General features: G+C 32.9%; 4 protein-coding genes across 4 annotated transcripts; 3 read left to right on the top strand and 1 right to left on the bottom strand.

Moving 5' to 3' along the window:
* The first annotated feature begins 459 nt into the window (after nucleotides 1-459).
* LOC124845811 (uncharacterized) lies at nucleotides 460-1577 on the top strand. Its single transcript, XM_047322990.2, has one exon. It carries the CDS (start codon nucleotides 506-508, stop codon nucleotides 1376-1378), a length of 873 nt encoding a protein of 290 aa, XP_047178946.1. The 5' UTR covers nucleotides 460-505; the 3' UTR covers nucleotides 1379-1577.
* A 4220-nt stretch (nucleotides 1578-5797) lies between these two features.
* On the bottom strand, nucleotides 5798-7411 carry LOC148206669 (uncharacterized). The gene is made up of 3 exons (XM_088108465.1): nucleotides 6593-7411; nucleotides 6290-6513; nucleotides 5798-6209 (listed from the first exon to the last, which is right to left on the bottom strand). The coding sequence occupies exons 1-3, from the start codon at nucleotides 7409-7411 to the stop codon at nucleotides 5798-5800; spliced, it is 1455 nt and encodes a 484-aa protein (XP_087964591.1).
* Nucleotides 7412-9934: 2523 nt separating this feature from the next.
* On the top strand, nucleotides 9935-10987 carry LOC124845815 (uncharacterized). The gene has a single exon (XM_047322996.2). The coding sequence runs from the start codon at nucleotides 9955-9957 to the stop codon at nucleotides 10828-10830; it is 876 nt and encodes a 291-aa protein (XP_047178952.1). The 5' UTR covers nucleotides 9935-9954; the 3' UTR covers nucleotides 10831-10987.
* Nucleotides 10988-19087: 8100 nt separating this feature from the next.
* LOC124845816 (uncharacterized) lies at nucleotides 19088-20385 on the top strand. Its single transcript, XM_047322997.2, has one exon. The coding sequence runs from the start codon at nucleotides 19315-19317 to the stop codon at nucleotides 20230-20232; it is 918 nt and encodes a 305-aa protein (XP_047178953.1). The 5' UTR covers nucleotides 19088-19314; the 3' UTR covers nucleotides 20233-20385.
* The last annotated feature ends 6185 nt before the right edge of the window (nucleotides 20386-26570 follow it).

Raw genomic sequence — 26570 nt, 5'->3', positions numbered from 1 at the left:
TCTCAACAAAATCGAGGCCAAAAATTTTGAAGATTCTTTTTCATACAAGTATAATATGCAGTAGTAAGCAAAGCGTGGTTAAAACCAAAGTTGACAAGGAATATATACATGCCACTCGTGCACACAATATTATATACACTAAATACGCTCACAAACCCTAAATTCTTGGATTTAAAAAAGGTTACCTAAATCGCAATGATGTTATCTCAGATCTCAAGACCTGTACAGTAACCTTTTTCTAATTAATAATCCGTTTTTGCAGCTCAAAGTGATGACTAATCAAGATTTTTCACCACATATATCTCCATTATCATAGAGAGAAATGTAGGGTAGAGACGTGACAAGTTAACCGAAAATTATGGAAGGGAAAGCTAATGCGTGTGCCACCTACCCCACACGTTAATTAAGGTTATACGCGCTACCCTATTCCGTATATAAAGAGAGAATCAAGGAGTTTGTAAGAGCATCCAAAATAGAGCTTCTGTTGAAAATCACAAGAGAAACCATGGCAGATAAGTACCATGTTCGCTCAATTAGTTTACCTTGTAGATCACATCCTAGCACCATCAGAGTGGAGGAGGAGCTGAGCAAACTAAAAACTTGGGAAGGAACATTCACATCCACCTCAGAGTCCATTCAAACTGGCCTATCCATGCTTCAAGATTTGTACCTTTCCTTGGATGATCTTCTCAACATGCCATCCACCCAACAAGTGATTTCCCAACACAAAGGTGACAAGTGCGTGGAAGAGGTGTTGGATGGTTCCATGAGAATCTTGGATATATGTGGGATCACAAGGGACACCATGCTGCAAATTAAGGAAAATGTCCAAGCCCTTCACTCTTCCCTTCGAAGAAGAAAAGGAGACTCGAGTGTCGAAACGAGTGTGGGTGAGTACAAGTTGTTCACCAAGAAGATGAAGAAGAATGCCAATAAGTTGATCACATCGTTAAAGCAGATGGATAGCAGATTTGGGGTGTCCCCACTTTTGGATCTTGATCACCACCTTGCTGCTGTGATTAGAGTGCTTAGGGAAGTCATTATAATGAACTTGTTAGTATTTCAGTTTATTTTGTCATTCTTGACAGTGTTTTCATCGAATTCTAAGGCAAACAAATGGTTGGTTGTGGCAAAATTGATGCAGAAGGGGATCAAAGCATGGGAAGACAACTCGGGGAATGTGAACGAGTTGCAGTGTGTTGAAGTAGCTTTGAGTAGTCTTCTGATTGAGGGCACTAATGATGAGAAGATGCAGGTGGCGCAGGAAAAATTGGAGACTTTGAAGAATGCTATTGAAAGAATTGAGAATGGTTTGGAGAGTAAGTTTAGGCGCTTGATTAAGACTAGAGCTTCTCTTCTCAACATAATCTCCCAGTAGAGTATTTTGGATACGTAGCAATTTTTCTCCAAATCCTGCAATGCGTCCAAATTTTAGGGATGTTAGAGGAATGAAAAATTTACCACAATGATTGTACACAATTTATAAGTAATACATATTTTCATCGCCTGTATTACCACGTCTTGTGTTTGTAATGTTTTCAACATCTATATATATAGAAAAAGAACTTATTATAAGATATAGTATTAGTCATTGTTTTCATCATGATTAACTTGTACAAAAATTATTAAATTCTAAGATATGGTACTGTATTTTGATTTTTTTGATATATATTTTGAGGATGAGACTGAGTGAACAACAGTTTATATATGTGTTAAGTGCAATTAATGATTAAAGTCATAAGGTTTATATTCTATATATACAAATGTTATATTAAGTAAAAAAACACCTTTCATATTAAAGAGTATGGTATACTATTTTTATTTCTATATGTGTTTATATTTAAGGATATGATTTTTTTTTATCCCGTTTTCATTCAAATTAAGTAACGAGTATATTTTCTTCATGTATTTGTTCAAGTTTTCTTCTACATTGTATTTTAAATATTAATTAAATAATTTTTTACATAAAAAATAAAATATAATAAAAATGTTATTATCAAATATTCAATATCAAAATAACATCAATTTTAAAAATAATAAAATAAATGTCATACAAACTATTCAATCCCTTATAATTTTATGTTCTATTAAATTTTTGTTTTTTCTTCAGTTAAAATGTTGTTTTGTTTTTAAAACCTATTTAAGATAAGTTTCGTCGTCGTTGTAACAGGTGCTAAGAAATAATAAGAATTAAAAAGGTTTTTAAGTATTTGTATCTCAATTTTTCCCTTTATCTCATCATTGTGGGTCTCCTTCTACAATGAGCGTTAACTTCCACGTGCAGAGTCATGAAAATATACCATATTCATTATGGTATCGGAGCATGTCTATAACCTGTTATGCTTCTGCTGCCATCTTAGTCCTTTCTTTATTCATTCTTGAAGATTGCGTTATGAAATATGGAAGCCAACACCGACACTATCCAACAAATTCAAATAACACGGCTCAAGCACACAATATGGATCAATCTCTCAACTCCCACAAGCCTTACTTACATCCAGGTGAAAATCTAGATTTAATTCTAGTTTACCCTCCATAAATGAAACTAATGATAAACACACCCTTTTGTCAGAATCTTATCCCTTCAAATTGCTGAAAGTGTCATGTACATTGACACAACTCAAGATCTTTGGGATGATTTGAGGGAGAGATTCTTTAAAAGGTGACTACTTTTTGTGTTTCAAACATTCTAAAAAAGGTACAATAAGAAGGGAAAAGAAACATTACACAAATTTCACAAATTTAAAAACTTTATGGGAAGAATTTGATAACCTTTACAAAATATAAGGAAACAGATTATGCCTTTTGCTTTTTAAAGGGTCTCAATAAAACCTATAATAATGTCAAAACTCGAATCTTTTCATGGAACCTCTACCCAACATAATTTTCTCCTTTATTATACAACAAGAACAACAAATTAATAATTCTGGAAATCTAAGTGTTGAAAGCAGAATTTTTCTTAACACCAATTAGAAGAATTACAAGCAACAAGAATAAGGTTTTCGGAAAGCTTAAGGAAGAGGAAATTTGTGTTTCGTTAAATACAATACATCGTTTGTACGAAATTGTGTAAAGGAAAAAATATATAATTAAAAGAAATTGCATAAAAAAATGTGTAATTAATTAAAGTTGTTATAAAAAAATCTTATTATTTAAGTAAACTTTATGAATATTTATCAAGTTAAATAACAACTAAGATAGAATAAAAAAATGTGATAAGAAAAAATAGAAACAAAAAAACTAAGGATAAGTGAGAATAGTAAATAATACTCATGCTTCCTAATTTAAAAAGTTGGAGATTACCAATACCAATTAATGTAAGGACCTTTTTTTGTCAAAATCATGATGAATTTGAACATACTCTTCCTATTGAATAATTGAAGAGGGAGGGAAGTTGTGTAATGGGAAGGGTTTTTTCACCTTGTTAAAAGAATATTAAGTGTTTAAGAGAAGGAATGATTTATTGGAGTACTTTATTAAAAAAAATATTTACATTTTCCTTAGGTCTCTGTAAAGATTAAAATTTTTTTGAAATCAATTTTTTTTATTCTATACTCATTCAGTCAAGTTTTGATACATACATGAAAACAGATTATGAAAATACAAAATATTGAATTAATCTTTGATGGGCAACATCGGTGTTGCTACCATACTTACCACACCTTTATATTGTGCAAATTTATTAAAAACTGGCTTAAGTGAGTGTGTGACAGCTTTAGACTATTAAAAGATGTTAAATCTTGTAAAATTGGTTTCACAATTTCTACCTGTGTTGTTTCGTATATGTGCTTACATCTTTGATCTTGATTGTGTATGAAGGCTATATTTGTCCAATGATAATATTAGAGTAGATGGTGTGCGATCTAGTTATCATTCACGCGATTGAACTTTGATCAAACTAATGGTAGATTCATGTGTGGGATCTTTATGTTAAAAGTTTTGTTTTTTTAGAAATAGACCTGGCTAAAGGTGGAGAAGAATGGATAAAAGTTCGCAATGGTGGAAGAACAGAGAAAGATTTTTTTTGGTTTAATTCGTATTTTGGTCCCTCTTTTCGTAGGGTCTGTTCAAATTGGTCCTATTTTTTTTCAAAAGTTCACTAAGATCCCACTTTTCGCAAAAACGATGCAAGTTAGTCCTTTTTGGTTACGGCGTTAAAAAGACTAACGGCACAGCTGCCCAGCTAGCAGAAAACTGATGAGCTGTACATTTTTTGTTGACGTGGCACTGTGATATGGTGATTCATCCTGAGAGCAGAGGATTCATGGTTGTTTTTCCCAAATTAAAAAGCAAACTTAGGGTTGTTGGTGATTCGTGGTACATTTGTTCTGAAATCTAAAAGCAAAGGTTAGGATTGTTGGACATTCGTGGTACTGTTGTTGTGAAATTTAAAAGCAGAGGTTTAGGGTTAGGGATGACTTCATCACAAAGTTGTTCTTCCTGTTCGAAGGCAACATCCAAAGGATTTTCGCAATCCTCACACGGTGTTGTTTCCAGGGGAGTTGGGATAACCCCTATTTGCCACTGTGGTGATATTGCTGTAATGAAAGTTGCTAGAACTTCAAGGAACGCGGGGAGGAAATTTTGGGGATGTCGCCATTACAAGGTGTTTTGAATACCGTACTGTCCACTTCCATGTGTTTTGGATTTTATTTGTTTTAACATTTTTGTGTTCTTGGTGAATAATAGGGTGGAATTTCAAGTGGGATGTCATGTAATTTTTTCAAGTGGTGTTCTGAGGACAATGCTGATGATAGAGATGGTACAATTGTGAGACAAAGCAACAAGATATTTGATCTGGAAAATAATGTCAAAGAGTTGTAGAGAAGGATCAAGTTCTTACTTGGAGTTGTTTTTGTTGTTATTGTGTTGAACATTATGACATTGTGGTTGTGTTTAGCTTGATCTTAGGTGTGCAATGTGCAATTTATGTTTTGTTCATGTAATGACTCAGCTGTTTAGCATCATGGAATATCAGTTCTTGTAATATGAGTGAACAATCTGAGTTCGTGTAATGAAGTTCGTTTTAGTCCCCCCTTTGATTTAAAAATGTTAATTGTGGTCCCCCTTTGATTTAAAAATGTTAATTGTGGTCCCCTTTTGCTTTTAAATTTGTTCACGATGGTCCCTTTTTCCTTTAAAAATTGTTCAAAGTGGTCCCTTACTATATAATACATATTAAGGATACCTGACAAAAAACATATATAATTACATAATATCACTACTTCCAAATATCACAACATAATATTAGTGCAACTATAATAACATATTTAATTAAAGTGCTTAATAAGAATTCAACATACACAATGAAAGTGTTTGGTAAGAATTCAACACACACAATGAAAGTGCTTAATAATAATTGAACATACACAATTAAAGTAGTTAAGAAGAGTACGTTATACATATTAATACATCCAAATTTTCATCTAAATCTATGGATCTTTTCTTCTAATGTTTAACTTGTGCCTTTGTATTGGCTCACTTAAATCTCGGATGGAATCTTGACTTGGTTGTGGTGGTTGAGGAGATTGGGGACTTGATGGCTGTGAAGGTGCAATGGGTTGTGAACTTTATGCCTGTGTTGATTCTGTTGGTTCGATGATGGCTGGACGTAAAGGGCACATTTTTTTGTTGTGCCCCAGTTCACGGCAGATACTACATCTCTTTCGCTGCCCACCAACACTCATCTTGGTCCCATCTTTTGTTAGCTCCCATGGCTCCATTCTTCTTTTTTTCTTGGGTCTCCCAGGCATGTTCCTCTTAGGTGGTGGCAGTACATCAGGAGAAGTAGTTTTTTTCATAAGAGGTGGCCATTCACAGGATAGATGATGGACGCATATGCTTCTTCATATGTGGATTTCCTGAAACAAATTGGTATAAAACTTTCTGGATCTACATTTGAATAGTTCATTGATGCAACTGCATGACAACATGGGATGCCACTGATCATCCACTTCCTGCAGCTGCATTCTTCATTGTCCAGGTCCACTGTGAACTTGTTCCCAATGATTGAAACATTGAAATCCATACCTGCCACCTTCGTTCTGTTGGTGGCCCATCTTTTCATCAAATACAGTCTAATATCCTCCAGCATGGTTATTATGGGTTTTCCCCTGGACTGCACAAGAACACTGTTGAATCCTTCACTGATGTTGTTATCCAGAGTATCACACATTGCTTGAGTTCTGAACCTACTTCTTGACCAATACCTATTGCACGAGAATGAAGAAAATGAGTTACCAAACATGAGTAATGCAGAATATTTGTGCATGTAATGGAAAGAATGTACCTTGGGGGAATGGCTATGAGATATTTATATGCTTCTTCATTCACTGCTCTGATATTCAACATCTCTCTCTCCCAAGCTTGGGGGTATGTGCTTGTGGCAGCCCTCCACATCAAATTCTTCAATATCTGACCAGAAAATCTTTTCCTAAAGTTAGCATAAAGGTGCCTGATGCAGAATCTTTGTTCTACCCTAGGCAAAAGCTCTTGGATAGCTGGCACCAACCCCTGCCAACATCAATTATTTAATCAAACACACATGATTAATAAAGTTTGCAAAATAAAATAATTAAAGTATTGCATGTACCTTTTGCTGGTCAGACATCCACGTATATGCCTCACAAACTTCATTGCCCCCAAGGTCTTCAACCAATAATTGCAAAAACCAGGACCAACTATCTTTATTTTCGACTTCAACTACTGCATATGCAAGGGGTAACATTTGCTCATTTGGATCCCTCCCAACAGCAGTAAGCAGCTCTCCCTTATAAAGACCTTTCAAAAAACACCCATCTAAACAGATGATGGGTCTACAACTAATAAAACTATCCTTACATGCTTTAAGACAAACATAACATCTCTGGGATATGGACTGACCATTATCACTGTTGACTTTAACCTTAACCGTTGACCCAGGGTTACTTCTCAATACCTCATGTGCATAGTCATAAATCCTTCGAAATTGTTCTTTAAAATCCCCTTCACGTTCACTTGATGCCATTAACTTCGCCCTTCTTGCTTTAGAAATTGATACATTGGTGTTCCATTTCCTTAATGCTTTGGTACGTATGTCTTGGACCTTTATACTAGGATTGTCATGCATAGACTTATCTATTTCATGACTCAACCACTTACTATTCATCAATTTTATGTTCAGTTGCCTGCTGCAAGAATGAACATCCACAATCTTCCTTAACTGCCAAATCTTGCGTGATGGCAAATACCCACAGTAAGCTACCCATGGACACTTTTTTTGCCCACCCATGCATCTCACCCTTACCCTACGCTTATCATTTTTTACAAACTTAAGAGCCCTCCCAGCATGAATAGCATAACTTCTAATGGCTTCCTTAAACTCATCCTTATCCGTAAAGATAGTACCAAGTTCCCATTTGTAATCTGACATTGACTTCTTTTTACCAAATGTAGGAAAGGGACCTCTACTTAGTCTGTCCTCAATTTCATCCTCCTCACTTGCACTATTATCTGGAGTTAACAGCACATCTGACTCTCATTCATCATCTGACAACCCCCTACCATGTCCTTCTGCTTCATTATCACTGTCTTCCATCCTGTATTCTGAATCACTATTATCCAAATTCCCTACCTCCTCCAAGTTCTCTTCAACAGAAACATGTGCTTCATCCTTCTCAATATCCACTTCCACTTCTTCCTCACTGTCCACTTCCAGTTCTTCCTCACTGTGCATTTCCACTTCCTCCTCCCTGTGCACTTCCACTTCTTCCTCACTCTGCACTTCCACTTCTTCCTCACTCTGCATTTCTACTTCTTCCTCTACTCTATCTACTTCCTCTGTGTCAACCTGCACTCCATCATCTCTCTCGAAGTCACCACCACAGTTAAGAGGACCTTCCTCAACCTCCTGTTGCACTTCAACAACACCTTGTACACCAACCTCAACACCACTACCCTCACCACTGTCTGCAGGTCCTTGGCAAAGGTAAAGAATTTCATCCTCATTTTCTACAACCACTGCTTCGCTCACTTTATGTACAACATACAAGTTGACTTTCCCCAACAATTTTCCCACATTCATCATGTTCAAAGCACCTTTATCGTCATATAGCTTATATAAAACATGGTCAATATCGTAATATAACTCATGTACTTCAACATACCCCAAATCCTTAAGTGAACCCACTACTCCAAAATAGCTCCATGTATCGGGGTGAATGTCCCAATAACATCTTTCCCCACCTATATATTTAAAAGGCACTTCCTGTATCGAGGTCCCACCGTGGTGGACCACTACCTCAAAATTATCGTTAGACATCCCTACACTGCAAATGGAAAAGGGGGACCACTCATTAACTTAATTTAACAGACCATGGGACCAATTCCAACACCCAACGACAGTACTTTTTCCATTAACCCCCCACCATGCCACAAATATAACCATATTTTAAACACAACAAATATAGAATCCACCCATTAAACAAAAAGCAAAAACAGAATCCACCCATTAAAGAAAAAGCAAAAACAGAATCCACCCATTCAAGACAACAACATAGTAACAACAGTAATGCCATCAATTACTATAACAACAACATAAGAACAATAATGCGATCACTAACCTCGAAGTTGATTTCACCAAAAATCAGAATCTGCACTCTTGGAAAGGAGATTGTTCAACCCTAAATCGCATGCAGATTTTACCCAAATGTAATTGTCAAATTTTGTTAACCCTATCTTTTAAATTAATTTAAATTAATTAATTTAACACATATCACAGTGCCACGTCAACAAAAAATGTACAACTCATCAGTTTTCTGCCAGCTGGGCAGCTGTGCCGTTAGTCTTTTTAACGCCGTAACCAAAAAGGACTAACTTGCATCGTTTTTGGGAAAAGTGGGATCTTAGTGAACTTTTGAAAAAAAGTAGGACCAATTTGAACATACCCTACGAAAAGAGGGACCAAAATACGAATTAAACCTTTTTTTTTTTAAAAGTGGGTTAAAATAGTTTCTGAAATTAATTTAAAAATCATTTTAAACTTTTTTCCAAATATTTGATTTTAAATTAAATTTTAAGTTATCCATTATTTTCATTTGAATGAACCACTCTTCCAGAATTTATCATATTGCTCCGACGCAATTAAAACCTAGGTTTTGGGTTTTTGCAAATACAGAGAAGAAAGCCACATGATTAAGTTAGGTTCATACACGAATGAAGAAGCAAAGGCACATGGCATCTGTGTATCTTTCGTACAATACCACCAATTATATGAACACGCGTCAATCTTCTCAGCAAGATACGCGTCCTTCTTCACGTACCTCAACATTTCTCTACAAAATCGAGGGTAAAAAAGTAAGAAGATTCTTTTTCGGATGAGGCAGTGTTAAGCAAGGCATGGTTAAAACCAAAGTGTGGACATGTACAAGGAATACATGCCATTCGTGCACACAATAATAAACACTATATACAACCGTTCTTCTTGGAATTTTAAAAGGGTTATCTAAAACTCAAATCAAACTTTTGCGGATCTCTAAACTCTACCATCACATTTCTTTAATAATCTCAAGCTTCTGATATTTGAGACAAACCAAGCAGAGGATACCAATTTAATATCAGAAAGCTACAACTTATTGTGGCAAGAGTAAGTGATGACTGATAAAGATTTCTGTTTACAAATACAAGGAGAACAAGCCAGGTATACAACTTAAGACTGGAACCCATTTCACTGCACATAATATCACATTATTATTGTATGTTATAGAGAACAATGTCGGCTATAGATGTGACTGGTTAACCGAAATCTAAGGGAAACCCATGCGTCTACCACATGCCCCACACGTTAAACAATGTGATTTGTGGTGCCTTTTTTTTTCCTTGGTTGTTTCTAATTGGGGATAGCCCCTATATAAAGAGAGTGAAGGACTTAGCAAGAGCTACCAAAATTAAGCTTCAAAAACAACTTAGAAGAGAAAAATGGCAAATAATAAGTACCATGTTCGCTCAATTAGTTTACCTTCTAGATCTCATCCTAGCACCATTAGAGTAGAGGAGGAGCTGAGCAAGCTAAAGACTTGGGAAGGAACATCCACACCCTCTTTACAGTCCATTCAGAACGGCCTATCCTTGCTTCAAGAACTCTACATTGCGTTGGATGATCTTCTCAACATGTCATCCACCCAACAAGTGATTTCTTTCCACAAAGGTGACAAATGTGTGGAAGAAGTGTTGGATGGTTCTATGAGAATTTTAGATATGTGCGGCATCACAAGGGACACCTTGTTGCAGATTAAGGAAAATGTCCAGGCCCTTCACTCTGCCCTTCGAAGAAGGAAAGGAGATTCGAGTGTTGAAACAAGTGTGGCCGAGTACAAATTCTTCGCGAAGAAGATGAAGAAGAATGTGAACAAGTTGATCACATCATTGAAGCATATGGATGCCAAGTTTGGGGTGTCACCACTTTTGGATCTTGATCACCACCTTGCGTCTGTGACTAGAGTGCTTAGGGAAGTCATTGTGATCAACTTGTCAGTATTTCAATCTATTTTGTCATTCTTGACCGTGTCTTCATCGAAATCGAAGGCAACCAAATGGTTGCTGGTGGCAAAATTGATGCACAAGGGGGTAAAACCATCTGAGGAAAACTCAGAGAATGACAATGAGTTGCATTCTGTGGAAATGGCTTTGAGCACTCTTCTAAATGAAAGCACTCATGATGAGAGCATTCGGGTAGCGCATGAAAGATTGGAGGCTTTGGAGAATGCCATTGAAAGTGTTGAGAATGGCTTGGAGAGTGTTTTTAGGCGCTTGATTAAAACCAGAGCTTCCCTTCTCAATATAATCTCCCAGTAGGGTACTTTCGGTACCAATTTTTCTACAAATCCTAATATGCATACAAATTTTAGGGGTATGCTGAGGAATGATTTGTACATGTATACAATCCAAAAGTAATACAATGGAATGTAAAAAAAATGTTTATTTTCTATATTATGGTGTGTTCTTGTGTCAATCCTGTTTTCTTTGTGCTCATCGTTAAACAGTTAATATGATTTGTCCATCCATAGCTTTGCTTAAAAAAATATTAGTAAAGACTTTGCTATTCCTTTTCGAATTTTTTTCATAAAATAAGTAATGGGACAGTTAGTTAGTAATTGAAAGTTGCAAAGGGAAACTTTGAACAACAGCTCTAGAGAACTTCATCTGCAGAATGAAATCCAAAACTCTATCACCTTAGCATTAGATCTATGTCATCTACCATTCTTTGGCCATACTATTCTCGGGAGACAACAATTTGCAAATAGAGCATTACCACCACTAAGTGTTATAACATACTATTACTACCAAACCCAAGACTTTTTCTTCTCTTTCTTGGATGCCAAAAGACCCTTCTGAACTCTCAGGTTAGTCTTTGGAGCAGAATTTTGAGTTTTCATTTGATAAAGGCGAAATCCGGAATATGATTCATTCAGTTTAGCTTGTATGATATTACATGAAAACTGTGTTTTCGTGTAATGGCCTGACCCTAAAGGTTTGTAATTGGCAATTGCTTGTGACTTTCCTGTGTATTGAAATACATCTGCTGCGTCTTGTCTATCTATTTAGAGTCTATGAAAAAGGGAAAGTAAATGCGATTAAAGTTCTTTGGGTAATTCTGTTTTTGAAAAGGGACTATTCTCTAAACTAGGCGAAAGATACAGTGCATGATTAAACATCTTTCGTCTCTTTTCGTTTTCTCATTGAGGCATTATGTCAAGCAAATGGTCCATATCCCCACAAATCAACCACAGTTACAAAAGAAGACATTCTCAAGCACATTGTCCACCTCATGATTTAGACATGCATTGATAAAGGTTGAGATTTTGTCAAATTAGCATACTCATTCAAAACAAAAGAATATCCCAAGAATCAAATAACCTAACTTAGACTTAAAGAGAAGTGTTAATGCACAGATAGAGTGGTTTTTCTGGTAATGGTAGCCTCCGAAAATAACGCTTCTTCTTTTTGGCACAATCAACTCCATGATGAAGGGAAGGGATATAATACAACTCCATTGTTTAAAGCTTGTAAATTTATCAAATCAATCAATCAATCAATATGTTGTTTCATAGTTATTCATTTTTTTAAAAGGCTATTTAAACATCTATGAAGTTCAAATTTCGAATAAAAAGATTATGATACATAACGTTTTTTGGTCAGCATTATACTTAAGTGGTCACATATTGGCCTGGATAAGACAACACAACCCCTTACAAACAAAGATATAGTCAAATTATTACTATAAAAGTAAACTAAATTCACAACAGAATAACTACATCAACATTAATTTTATTTAATTTTTAACAACAATAAATTTTTATTGTATTGTTTAATCTTATTTTTTTATTTATTCGGGACATATTTTTTATAGTGGGGAATGATTAAAGCAAATTATTAAAATATTTTTTATACAAGGTAAGGAGAAATACAACTTTTTATCGATCTGACAACTTTGTTAAATTACGAATTTGAATAAATTGTTAATGAATTAATAATCTCATTTCGAACAAGTAATCACCCAACTTTATTGTAGATTTTTTTATATTAAAGCCACAGTAAATCACATACACAGAGTAAATCTCATTTTATATTAAAGGCACAGAAAATATAATATTTAAACTTGGATTTTCTTAAAATAATGAAAATGTAGACAAAGATAATATATAAAAGAATATATAGTATATTCGTATAATTACCTAAAGGGAATATAATAATATATACAGGAAAACTACTAAATTATAGAGTTTCTTCAAAATTATACATGATAAAAAAGAAATGTTATCCTATAAGTAGAGATGCATAAATTCCCGTATCTTCTTATGTTAACATTACAAATACAAATAAAAAAAAAACACACACAACAAAATCAACAAACACACATGGTAAGATAACTGGAAAAAATAATATTTACAAATAATGCAAAAATCTTTTAATAAGATATGTTAGTTTTAAACACACAAAAATTCATAACATAATATCATAATTTTCTAAATTTACAGGATATATTTACTTAAATTAGACTTGTAAAATTATATACTTGTGATCGTAATACATTATTCTATCAAGTTGTTATACACAAGATTAATATTTGACACAATTATAAAAATCACAGGGACATTCTTATAATAGGATCTCCTGTCATTCTCACTCACCTAACCATTCTCTTCTACATAAGTATAAATGATTAGTAGTGTTCAGGATAGCTTCACATGATAGGATAAGTTCTTATCTTAATGCACATCCTAGTGAATCACACCAAATAGAGTTTCTCCATGAAAATCCATGCATATTCAACAAATTATACCTTTGTCTCAACATTTGAAATTCATAATACTAATAATATAACCAATAAAACCAGATCATTCATGAAATACAGCCAATATAACACACAATGCAGAACGGCGCCCGATATAGTACAAAATGCACATTAAACATTGGCTTCATAGGGGCTTGGTGCCCAGTAGGACCATTTTAGCACCTAGTGTTGAGACCCCTAGAACCCTCTTGATAAAATTTGGAGAAATTCGCCCAACAACACAAGGTGGTTTCCAATGACACAAAATCAATGAGCTCCCTAACTTTGGTTTCACCTATAGGCTCATCCAGTGACAACCAAATCAGAGGCCTATTGTCAAAGTGGCGCTTGACATTGCAACCCTACGCCCAACACCTAAAAGGAATTTTCTCTTTGACTTGAAATTTTGAATTGGCACCTAACACCCCTCTACTGTTGTCCAATGCCATGACATAAAGTGTTATGGATGAGAGAGTATAATCTACTGAATTTCTCAAATTGGTACTTTCTACTCTTTCCTTTTGCTCAATTGCTAAATTTATAACTCTCATTCAATCACACATCAAACCCACAAACAACACAATAATAACACATGATCGCACTGCACCATATCAACACATGCCATCTAAATTTCAAAGAATACCATAACATCTAAAGTTTCTCATAATTAACATGTAATATCCAATTCAACATGAATTCACAAGAAAATCACAAACATAGGCTAACTTTCCTTACCTGGTGAAACTACTCAAAAAGATCTCAAACACCAAAACTTATTCAACTTCAAGTTATGCTTATAGAAACATCACAAGGATAATAAGATCATATTGTCGTATCACTCATCAGTAGAGATTCACATTGATGACTCTAAGGTTACATGCAAGTGGAAGAAACTCACATGCAAAGAGAAAACATAATTTGACCAAGAAAAGAGTAGAAAACCTACTTTACTTAAATGGAAAAATTGATTCGAGAGATGGAAAGAGCTCGCAAAGAATATTACTCTAGCCGTCTCAAATCTTCATATAGATAAATACTGAGTAAGAACAAGAGAGAAAATGAAAACTTCTAGAAAAATAATTTCTAAAGAGATTATGTGTTTTAAAATAATAAAACTCGTTTATAACCAAATTATTTATAGTAAAATGTTTTATTATGAAAATAGTCGAGTGTTAGTATTTTAAAAACAATATCAATCCTAAAATAGTATTTTTTAAGATTCTTATAAATTAAAAAAGAAAAATCAAATTAAAAAATTATGGTACCTTCTAAATCAATTTTCCGTTGTATTAACAATTATCATATGACCTTACAACACATGTGACCTTTAACAAGTATCACCTAGTATTAACCATTGACTTTCTTAATTGTTGAAGTGTTTGAAAATCTCTACAATCTCCTCATCGGTAATTTAATTTCATTTTGACCAATAATTTAACATCAAACTCATTTTTTTTATTGTATCTTTTCATGCAACACATGTTCACTTGGACTCACTAAGATAGTAATTCCTTTAAGGTACTCATTACCGGTTCTACATTCTACTTTGGCGTCCCATTTAATAATTCACAAATGTGTTTTTTTTAAGTGATGTTTTGATGATGTAAACGATAATAAAAATTCTTTCTCCCCTTAAAATAGTGTTTATATACTTTGCAAAATTTGTTGTCAATTACTTATTCCTCGTGCCTTTGTCATATACATGAATTCACTGTATCATGATATAAGCAAAAATGACTTTTTGAAACTTTCAATTCATTACATTTAATTTAGCTTGAAGTGGATTGCTTAACCCGATGGCCTTGAAATAAAAAAATAAATTACTTTATAAAATTTCGTGAAATTATGTGCACAAGCATTTATAAGAAATATATAAAATTTTTGTCAAGGATTGACTTTATTGACTTTGCTATGATGTTAAGTCTTGAACTCTCACTATTAGTCCCTCTCTCGAAGTCAATGGATGAGTTCGGAGTTGACTTACAGAAAATACTTCGACGTTTAAGTTAGATGGTTGTTTTAAGCGATTACGCTCAAATCAAATTATTGGTTAAAAACATATCAATTACCTCGACAATATACCTATATTTATAAATCTCACAACGACAAAATCAAAACATGTTAATTGTCCATTAATAGTTGCCATTATTTTTCTTAATTGTTCATCAATGGTTGTTATCCTTAATTAATCATCATTTAATTATTTTAACCGCTGTCTCTACTTATCAACTTTTAAACTATTGATGACTTAACTTTTAAACTTTCCATTTTTTCAACTTTTTGTTGAAGTTTGACACAATGTGTCAATTACTTCCTAACCAACTTATTCAAACTGTAAGATTAACAATATAATTGTATATAATTGTGTCTTTATTTATCGTCATACATAAGATTTGTCGAGATGATACATATGATTGCAAAAGCTAGAAAGTTCGTATAAAAATTTTTCACCTTTAACAGTTACAAATGTTAGAAGAAAGATGTTCCAAATTTCGTTTTTTGTAATTTTAGTCAATCACAGTTACAAATGTTAGAAGAAAAATGTTCCAATTTTCATATTTTGTAATTTTCCACCTTTAACAGTTACAAATGTTCTAATTTCACCTTTAACGTAATTTTGGTGATGACAAAATTAACACCTTTTGTTTTCTTATAATACCCAATCAGATTTTTTGAATATTTGGTAGTACAATCTTATCGAGATTCTAGACCTTTTGATGGTTAGAGCGTTTGATAGATCAAAATCGTCTGGTGGCTCAAAATTGTCTGTTTTGATCGGTTCTTGTCTTCATCAATGCATCTATCTTCCGAGAATCTAATAGTATCAGATAATCTATTTATCAATTTATAACTTTCTTTGTTTGTTATTAGAAACTTCGTCTACATAACATTTCGAGCTCGATAATAAAAGTACTCGTCATGTCACTTCACTAGTTTAAACATGATTTACGTTTGATAGTTATTTTTTTATAAATAAAACATTGTATTAACAGTTTGTCTAAGTGAAAGTTGTAACTGTATAATAAAAAATTGTTAGTTAAGAGAAAATTTATTGAAAGAAAAATTTAAACCTAAGTCTTATGAACATAAATTTTCATTAATTATTTATATATTTTCTATTGTTCTTTTTTATCCATCTAACTCTTCTTTGCATATTTTATTTGTGTTTGTTGTCTATTATTCTTTCTTATCTATTTAACTCTTCTTTGCAGATTTTTTATCGTTTTATATTTATGTGATAGAGGGTGTGAATATTTTTTATCAGCGATTGAAGGTGTGAATGAATTTATTTAAGCCGTAAGATTGACTAATATCACGAGTAAATTAAAGTAATTGAATAAATTCTCATTTATCTCTTAATATTTTTTTACGGGTTACACTAAGTTATGTTTGGTTTGTCAATATGTAAAAAATAAAGTTGAATTATTTTTCCACCTATCTTGCTAGAGTTTTTTTTTACTAAACGAAATAAATTACATTTCAAAATTACACATCTAGGTTTATTTAAAAAAAAAAATTACCTGCAGATCAAATCATACACATGCACAACATCATTGTAAAAAAATTATCAACTTCATAAACAACTTTTGACTATTGATAAAGTTGTAGAAGCACATCATGGTTTTTATGTAAATTAAAATATCCAACAATTAACTTAATCAAAATCGTGTAAGTAACACACAACTTCAACATAGATAGTAAAAGTAAAGTCGTGAAAACATGACGATTTCAATGTCTTTTTATTTAGAGGAAGTCGTTTTATCTTATAACGACTTTGGTTAAAAATTTTCAAAAAAAAAATATAATAAAAGAAGTTATGTATATTTTATCTCTTTTAATGAAATTTTTTATTTAACTAATTTTATAAAATAATAAAATATAATATAATTTTTCTTTATTTTTAAAATTTTTGGTGGGTGGACTTGCTAAGTATAATTTATGTCTCTATCCCAAAAGTTCAACTGAAATTATGAAACTGTCCAGAGTTACAGAAGCAAAGACATAATAGGTTTCAAATTTGTTCTTTTCTTTTTTAATTTAAAGCACGCCTTTAGATTAAATAATGCTTAATGTAATAAATATGAACTCAAGCCTAGCCTAAATCATCATAAAAAGGTCATTCTCGAAGTCTTCAATTAAAAAAATTGACCATGTTTTTGGGTGATAGATATTTAGAATCAGGCACCATGTCAAAATATATTTATAATGTGTTTACACTGTATTTAAAAATGAATTAAAGTCACCACAAATAATAAAAGAAAACCCTCAAAACAAAAGAAAACAAAGTCACATAATACGTACCATTCCTTCCTTTCTCTAAATAAATTCTAGGATTTATGCTACGTTTGTTGTTATCTTCGAAATTGACCTAATGTGTTCCAAGGCACGCCTTTCATTTCGGTTTCTTTCTTTTCATGAAGTAATATAAAACATCCCTTGAATTAAATAATAACAATGTGGACCACAAAACCATAAAAAAGTCATTGTCTAAGGTCAAAAGTTGTATAGTTCAGCCATATCTTTGGGAAGCAAGAAAAGAATCTGGAATCAAAAGAAATCGTGATTTGTACAACAAATCAATATTGTGATTTCTTGATTTTCACCCATCATCCTAATTCACTCTTACATATCTTACTTTTCCATCTCATTGTAAGTTGAAATTCACCCACAAGTAAGTCTATCAAATTTATGATTTGATCATACATGTTTTAATGTAACTTGGAGTTTATGATATTATGCGTCAAACAAAATCATAATCAACAAACTATAATTTAAACATGAAATTAGTTTATCAAATATGTTCGAAAATCTTGTTGCCACATCCAGTTGGACGGCAATTAATTTTTTAAAATCACTTAAAACAGAAATATTAGGTTTAAGGCCGGCAGGGTTTGGAAGATTAGAACCCGGTAGCAACGTGTACCATATTAAAGTACTAATTATGCTACCCTCATAATATTTAAGATAAATAAAGTTATAGAACAAAGCTTTTTATAGTAATTGATTCAATTCATTCGTCCAAAATATCTATTGTGTATGATCTTTTGAAAGAGACTATTCCTTACACATAAGAACAATAATGCAAAATACAGAATGCTAAAGTAATACACCGAATTCAAACTTTGGCAGGTCCTAATCCGTAGAAGGAACATTGTGGTGACAACGTACGAGTTCTGCCGGTGAAAATGATATTTTTTTGCCATTTTAGTTACGTGAGTTAAGGTTCAAGGAACTTTGGATGAGAAGCTTTAAATGTAACCGACCTTCATGAACATAATAAAAGTATATGTACCGTGCCATTGGCGGTGGCTTTTTCTTAGATTCATTCAAGATACAGAGACTCAAGCAGACGGTTTGGTCCTTTTCGTCTCTTCTTCACACAAGACCCACCCAATTATGAGAAACATACCTATCCCATGTGTTATTTTTGTTTTCCCGAACGTGGTAGTGTTTCTTTATTTTTAATAAAAAAGTAATAAATTTAATGCATACCATTATTCATAGTGTCCATTATTCATAGTGTTTGAAATCTGAATAAGATAAATTTAAAATATATGAATAAATACAAATTCCATCTTACAAACCAATTTTCTTTAAAATTGGTTAATTATATATTATAACCAATTCTACTATAATTCCTAAATAATGAAAAACCATGTTAGAAAAAATTACTCACCCCAAGGAAAATAACTTGTGGAGATTCGAATTAGACTAATGGGAAGGTGGGAGTTGCCTTTCCCATGTGATATAATTATAAAGGTGATTCATTTAACATATGGATGGCTACTACTTCGGTTTGATGATGAAAACGTGACAGCAGAACTACGTCACAGAAAAACCAAACACTGCATAGAACCTTAGGGAATCCATTTTTGTATCGAATGGCATCAGGGTCTATTATAAACTTGTGGACTTCTCTCTCTGCTTTCTAATGTCTAGAGGTATACATAGGGGTGTATTATACATACCATTGAGTCTAGTTTTCATATTAGGCACCCTTTAAGATGAAAAGGGCAAGTATTGCTACGTTTTCTCCAAAGCATTCTAGCAGCAAGTATGGTGTTAGATCCATTAGTTTGCCAACAAGATCACATCCAAGCACAGCTAGAAGTGAAGAGGAGCTGAGCAAGCTTAAATCATTAGAGGCATCATCATCTTCTACACCAAAGGTGGAAACAATTTGCTCTGGTCTATCTGGCCTTTCAGAATTGTACAAGTGCATTGAAGATCTTTTGAGATTGCCATTGACCCAACAAGCACTGGGGCAACACCAAAACGAGAAATGGGTCAATGAGATGCTGGATTGCCCAGTGAGATTCTTGGACCTATTGGGCATAACAAGGGATGCCATTCTGTTAATGAAAGGAAGTATTGAGGAACTTCAGTCTGCAATCAGAAGAAGGGTTGGTGATTTTGACATGGATAATCATCTTTCTACATATTGGAGGCTCAGAAGGAACATGAGGAAGGAGTGCACAAAATCTCTGCTTTTGTTGAAGCAGATGGATCATGAGTTATCTGGGGCCTCTCTTCCGTTGGATCTTAATGACCACCTTTCTGCAGTGGTAAGAGTGCTAAGAGAAGCTAGCTGGACCACTAGCTCCATCTTTCAGACTCTTGTTGTGTTCCTTTCTTCACCAATCTTGAAACTAAAGGCTAATAAGTGGGCGTTTGTGTCAAGGTTGATGCAGAAGGGGGTGTTTGCTTACAACAATCACGAGGAAAATATAAATGAATTGGAAAAGGTGGATTTGATTGTGGACAATCTGAGCAGAGATGCTGAGGCTGAGAAGATTCAATCTGCACATGGAAGGTTAGAAGCTTTGGTGGTTGCCATTGAAGGAATTGAATATGGATTGGAGTGCTTGTTTAAGCGGTTGATTCATACTAGAGTGTCTTTTCTGAATATATTTTCTCCTTAAAGCATAGTACAACAGGCATGTAGGCCTTGTTATGTGATGCATAGCAGAGAGTTTGTGAAATTTGGCATGTGTACAAATAGAGTTGTTAAATATGTAATTGTACATTCTGCTTGTTTTTCTTTGACATTTTCTATCCTTTTACCAGAATGCTAATCATCTCTTAATTTTTAGAAGCAATACTTCTCCCTAAATTGCTGTGATTTCAACGATGCTCTGGCCTTGAACTTTTGAAGATAGAATTGGAGGATTTGTTCTATAAATAAATAATGTATCAGAACGCCACAATGCATAAACTGGTGGTTGGGGTAGGAGGCAATTAAAGTAGAATCTGAGGTTAAATTGTATCTCCTTAGAAAAGAATTAATATTACGTGTCAGAGTAAATTCTACAGATTGATTGCTCTCCTAAGAGTAACTTATTCATCCAATATTTTTACTTTTTAGGGGTTAATGATCAAGCTTTTTAAGATGCAATATAATAATATAATTTAATATTAATGAATCGTGAATCGTGAATTAATTTATGTAAAATCGTCACAACATTTTAAATTTAGAACTCTTGTGAGTCTTTTTTTCTAATATATTACATCTTTCATTTATTTTAAATATGGAGCTCCAATGATCTCCTAGAAAAACAATCTCTATTTTTTTTAAGTGAAAATGAGAACTTTCTTAATTTTTTTTCTTTCTTATTTTATTTATATTTTTAATATTTATTATGTATCTAGTATATTTGTTACAATTGGTTGTTATTTTAACATCTTTTCAATAAGTTATGTTAGTGGTGAGAATTTTAGAAAAACTCATTTATATGATATTTTAAAATTTGATTCAGAGTAAAAATTGTATTCCTGTACTAATGTAAGTTTACACGATTTGTAAAGATTTTTTAAAGTTATAACATAATTTTTGAAAATCTCAAAATTATTTATTTTAAAAACAAGAAATTGATGAATTGATAAAGTTTCACAAAATTATAGGAACAGTTAAAAAAGATACTTATAGAAAATAACACGTTATAATCGTAACTACTAGACAAAAAAATGTTTAATGGATTTAGAATACAAAAAGATGCGTGCATGCCGTAATATTTATTTATTATAAAGAGAAAAGTTTATTGCATCAAAAGTGTATCCAGCGTGAGTTATCACAATTTAAAAAGAAAATTGATGAAAATAGTGTTGATGAAGAATCAATTGGTCCTTTGCTAAGGTGTTGTGATACTTATCCATAATACCTAAGTTGAAACAATTATTTTTCATTAAAGAAGATGCAAAGAACATGACATGACATGCATATGGAAGAAAATGTGACAAACTTCTTCAACATTCAAGTGATTCTCCACAATACAAGAAAATTGATGAAGTATTTCCAAAATTTGGTGTAAACTTAAGAATCTTAAGACTTAAACTTGGTACACATGGTATGAATTGTTAGCATAAAGATGAATCTTAGAAGTTTTGATATCTCAAAGTCAAGTATCGAGTGCTCTTGTTGCAAGAAGATCTTCGTGAAGACGTATTTTTATGTTAAAGCCTTTTCAATTTAGTAGAATGATGTATAGGTTTTGTTTTATCTCTGATTCCATGTATTTATTTTGCCTTTAGTTGCGTTAAAATTTGTTTTGAATAAGAAAACCTCATTTTCACTCAGGATAATCAATTACGTACCAACTAATGATAAACGATTATCAATAATCGATTATGACTTGTTATAATCGATTTTCACGAGCAATTATGAAAATTTTCAAGCAAATTTTTTACCGTTGTACATTCATTAAATGCATAATTGATTACCTCATTTAGATAATCCATTATCATGCATTAAATAGATGACAACGGGCTTTTGGAGGTATCCATGAGTAAGATCTCTATAAATTGGATTGGCACTATCATTCTAATATATGAAATACAAAATACTTGAATTTCAAAAAGCTTATTTGTTTTGTTGTGTGCTGTGTGTTCTAGGATTTGTATAATCCTTGTGCTTGTGGTTTTGAGAACTTAGTGTTGGCATAAATCAATAACTTTCATGGGAGTTGTGATTAAGTGTTGTTGTTGTTGCTGAGTTAAAGTCTGTTATCCTTTGTCAATATTCAAAGGAGGTGTTCATCCTTCGTGAAGCATTCGGATGAGGTGTTCATCCCTTGTGGGTTTCAGAGAAAGTGAGTTTCATGTCCTGTGGTAACAAGAGAGGTGTTATAACCTCAAACTTGGTTATTTTCTTTGTGATTGTAATAGTTTGTTAGTTTGTGATAGTGAAGTGTTAATTCTCATTTGAGATTAACAACTAGACGTACGATCTGTCTGATCTGAACCAATATAAAAATCACATGTGCAATTTTCTTTCTTCCTTAATCTCTTATTTTGTTTTAATTTATCGTTAAGGAACTTAATTTAAAAGAGAAAATATTTAAAGGCACGATTTGCGATAAGAATCTAATTCACCTCCTCTTGGTTTGTTGTACACGCTAATCATTCCGCTGCACTTCTCCGACATGAATTCTCATAGGAACTTAAGTAATAAATGTAGCTAACGGTCAATTTTATTGATAATTTTCAATCTTTCTCCTTCATTGTGTAAGAAAATATATGTGATGTTATTTATTATAGTTATTGGTAGAAAACTAACTAATTTCTTATAGTACAACAATCTAAAGATGATTGCAAAGTCCAAAGAGGCTATGAGAAAGCATTTTTGAAATGACAAAGGCTCAACATGTTATTTTTTAGGCGTAAGGTCACTAATAAAATCATCAAACTTTCATATCTCAAAAGAAATGTGCTATTGATATTCTAAAATACTTTATAATATAGAATTCAAAATCAGGTATATATACTAGTTAAAGAAATATTCAAATTGACAAGAATAATAGATGATAAGAAAAGAGACCTAACCTACTACCAAACTTTGATTAAAAGTCACATATTGCAACAAGGTTGGACTATGATTGCCCAGTATATTTTGGCAAGAGTCATGTATATGTCATTTGCAAGGCATTAAAAGAATCATATGTTACACTAAAGACATTTTGATTGATAGAGTTTTTTATGCTAGAAAAACTACAAAAAAATAAATTAAACTTACAAATGGGCAAAATTCGTTGGTAATCACAAAATTTGTTTGTAATTGCAAAACTTCGTTGGGAAATCAAAATTATTGACAAATTATCGACGATTAAATATCTACCAATAAAATGTTCAGCGATCAATTTTACAGATAATTTTTTTATTGATAATTATCGATAACCATAATCTATCAATAATTATTTATGGTCATTATATATCGATAATTAGCAAAAACCAAAACACATCATAATTATTCGTCGATAAATAGTCGTTAATAATTATTGACGAATATTGATTGTCAGTAAATCTCTAAATTCGATTCTTCTTTATTTCTTCTTCTTCCATTGTCGACGCCTCTAACTCTTTTTCCTTGTCCTCTGACTTTGACTTCGTTACCTTCGTCATTTGTTGTCCTGCCTCTACCTCCTCTTCCTCTTTCTTCTCCTTTTTGTCCTTCTCATTCTCACTTTCATTCTTCTTCTCCTTCTCCTCCTCCTCTATTCTTATTCTCACCCATCTACAATTAATTTACAATAATTTTTTGTTGAATTTGATGAAAAAATGAAAGCCTATTTTATTGACTAAATTACTAACATTATTTTTAAAAAAATGCAATTACTAATTATGTTAGGAAAGAAATCAATTATCGATGGTTTTATCGTCAAATTTTAATTTTTTTTATTATCGATGAATCCATTAACGACAAATATTTTAATCGATAATTAAAATTTTAAAATATGTTAATAAAATTTGGGTGATTTTTTTTATTAACACATATTTTTCAATTGATAAAAATGCGTGAGTAATTTAACAATTTTCTAATAGCAAAGTAAAACTTGTTGGTTGTACCGATAGTGAATTGGCTAGGAGATGTAGAAATAAGATACTTCGAAAAAAAATATTTTATGATAAGTCTATAATTACATTATGTAAAGATCTAGTGTTTCAGTGTTTCAGTGTTTCATAGATGATCTAAAGAGATAAATATTTATGTTGGGTTTGTTTGAGATTATTTAGTGTAGTAGAGGAAATAAATGTTATGCCAAGGTTGTTAGAATGAAGTGATTTTGAGTGATTTGAGAAGATAGATCTGAGGGATTGAGCTCCTTTGGATACTTACACGAGTAAAGAGAATAAAAGAGAAAATCACATCATCATATCTTAAATTACAATAATACTTCATCCTTTTTGCAATATACCATTTTCTTATATCAGTTTTCTTTTGCAAAAGAGTAATAGATTATAGGAATTTGCACTCTAACATCTAACAATTAAATAAGTCTAAAATTGAACGAACTTAATTTCACTTGATGCAACAATAATATGACTACCTACTTCATATTTATTGTAATATTTTGTTATTTGAACATCGCATAAAATATGTCATTATCAATTTTCATGGTGGACAATTTAATTTAAATTATTTTCAATAATAAATAAATAAATATATATATATATATATATATATATATATATATATATATATATATATAAACAAATTACTCACATTGTAATTTATATTAACTTCAAATAACTACATCTTAATTTAAAATAATTTCACTATTCTTATCGAATTTCAGAATGCAACCTTCTAACAGGTGGCAGGATCGGTGAAACCTAGATGTGTGCTCTTGCAGTTTGAAAAATGAGAGAAGATCCACTTATAAAAGACTCTTTGACCATTAAGTCACTAAGAAAGTAAGATCTTTATGTATAAGAAAAGTAAGTATGAGTTTTAGTAAGTTTCCCAGATGAAATGCAATGGTTCGACGTCTAACTAGTCAGGAGACGCGGGAAGTTAGAAGCATTAGTTATAGTGCTATCAACGAAAGGGTTTGACATTGAACTAGGCAACGGTTCGACATTTAATTGGTCAGGAGAAGGGACAATTGGGGTCAACGAAAGGTTTGACGTCGAACTGGGCAATATAACCACTTTACTGCATTCACACAACAAATGCATTTAAATTCGTATCAATTTGAATTGAATTAGGAATTAGGGATTTGAATGAACTTAGCAACGCGGAGGAGAGCGAGTTCTACTTTGATATCCTTCAATTGGTTTAGAAGCTCTATTTTTGTTTTGTTCCTCAGCTCGTACACCTTGATTCTCGCTTTTGCATTGCACAAAACAAATTAGAATATAAGTACATAAGAGAAATCGTAACCGTATCGAATGAAATAGAATCGTAGAAGCAAAGACAACGATAATTTGAATCGTACCCATTGCTAATTCGAAGGTCGTGTGGCACTGTGAAGAGGATCGAAAGAGAGAGAAACCCTACCTACTTGGTTGCACTGTTTCTTTTTCTTACTAAACCCTAATCAGCAGGGGCGGTGCAGCAGGCAGCAAGGCCGGTGCAGCGGCATCGATGAGTCTAACAGAGCGCCAATGCAAGAGAAATGGAGGCAGAGGCTTCCCACCAGGCGCGATAGAAACGAGGATGGCGGCACCAATGCGTGAAAGAAATGGAGGAATGACGATGGCAGACAAAGCACGAGCAATGGAGGTACGAACAAAACCTTGCGCAAGCGAGCGAAAGCGAGAACAATGGTGAAGACGGGTTCTGTGCAAGAGAGGAAGAAGAGTTGTTGCTCGAGGAAGAAGAGTTGTTGCTCGAAGAAGAGTTATTGCTCGAAGAAAATGGAACAGTAGGTTACCTTTTAAGCATCGGTTGGCCTCTAAATCAAGGTAATACAACATATATGCTTTGGTTCCTTGATGAATTGAAGCAATAGGTCAGGATCAAAAAGCTGTTAGGCGGAAAAGGTCTGATTTTTTAGGCTTTAAAGATCGGTTGACCTTTGAACCGAGGTAATATGACCTATATGTTTCGGTTCCACTTGAGCCGAGGCATATAAGTTCTCCTAAACTACAAAAATGTCACCGCGTTTTGATAGACTTCGATTTCTCCTAAACCGAAGCCTATTGAGCGATTTTAAATGGCGTTTTTTTACTAGTGATACTTAAACTTAGCCACATAAATTTTAATGTTTTTGGGGTGATATGATGTCAACTTGACCCAGAGTTCGAATGTTATGAATATTTATTTCATTGTAGTTCCTACGAAGGGTTGACGCCGAACTAGGCACATGTTTGATGTTTAATTGGTCTGAAGGAGAGGGTAGTTGGGAGCATTAGTTACAGTGTTATAGCAACAAAGGGTTTGACTTCGAACTAGGCAGTTCGATGTCTAATTGGTCAAGAGAAGGGGCAGTTTGGAGTATTAATTACAATGTTGTCAACAAAGGGTTTGACGACGAACTGGGCA

This window comes from Vigna umbellata, chromosome 1, assembly GCF_029865625.1.
Source record: "Vigna umbellata cultivar VRB3 chromosome 1, Vumbellata_1.0, whole genome shotgun sequence".
NCBI lineage: Eukaryota > Viridiplantae > Streptophyta > Magnoliopsida > Fabales > Fabaceae > Vigna > Vigna umbellata.
Note: the sequence above shows the minus strand (reverse complement) of the source record. Positions and strands in the feature narration are given on the sequence as shown.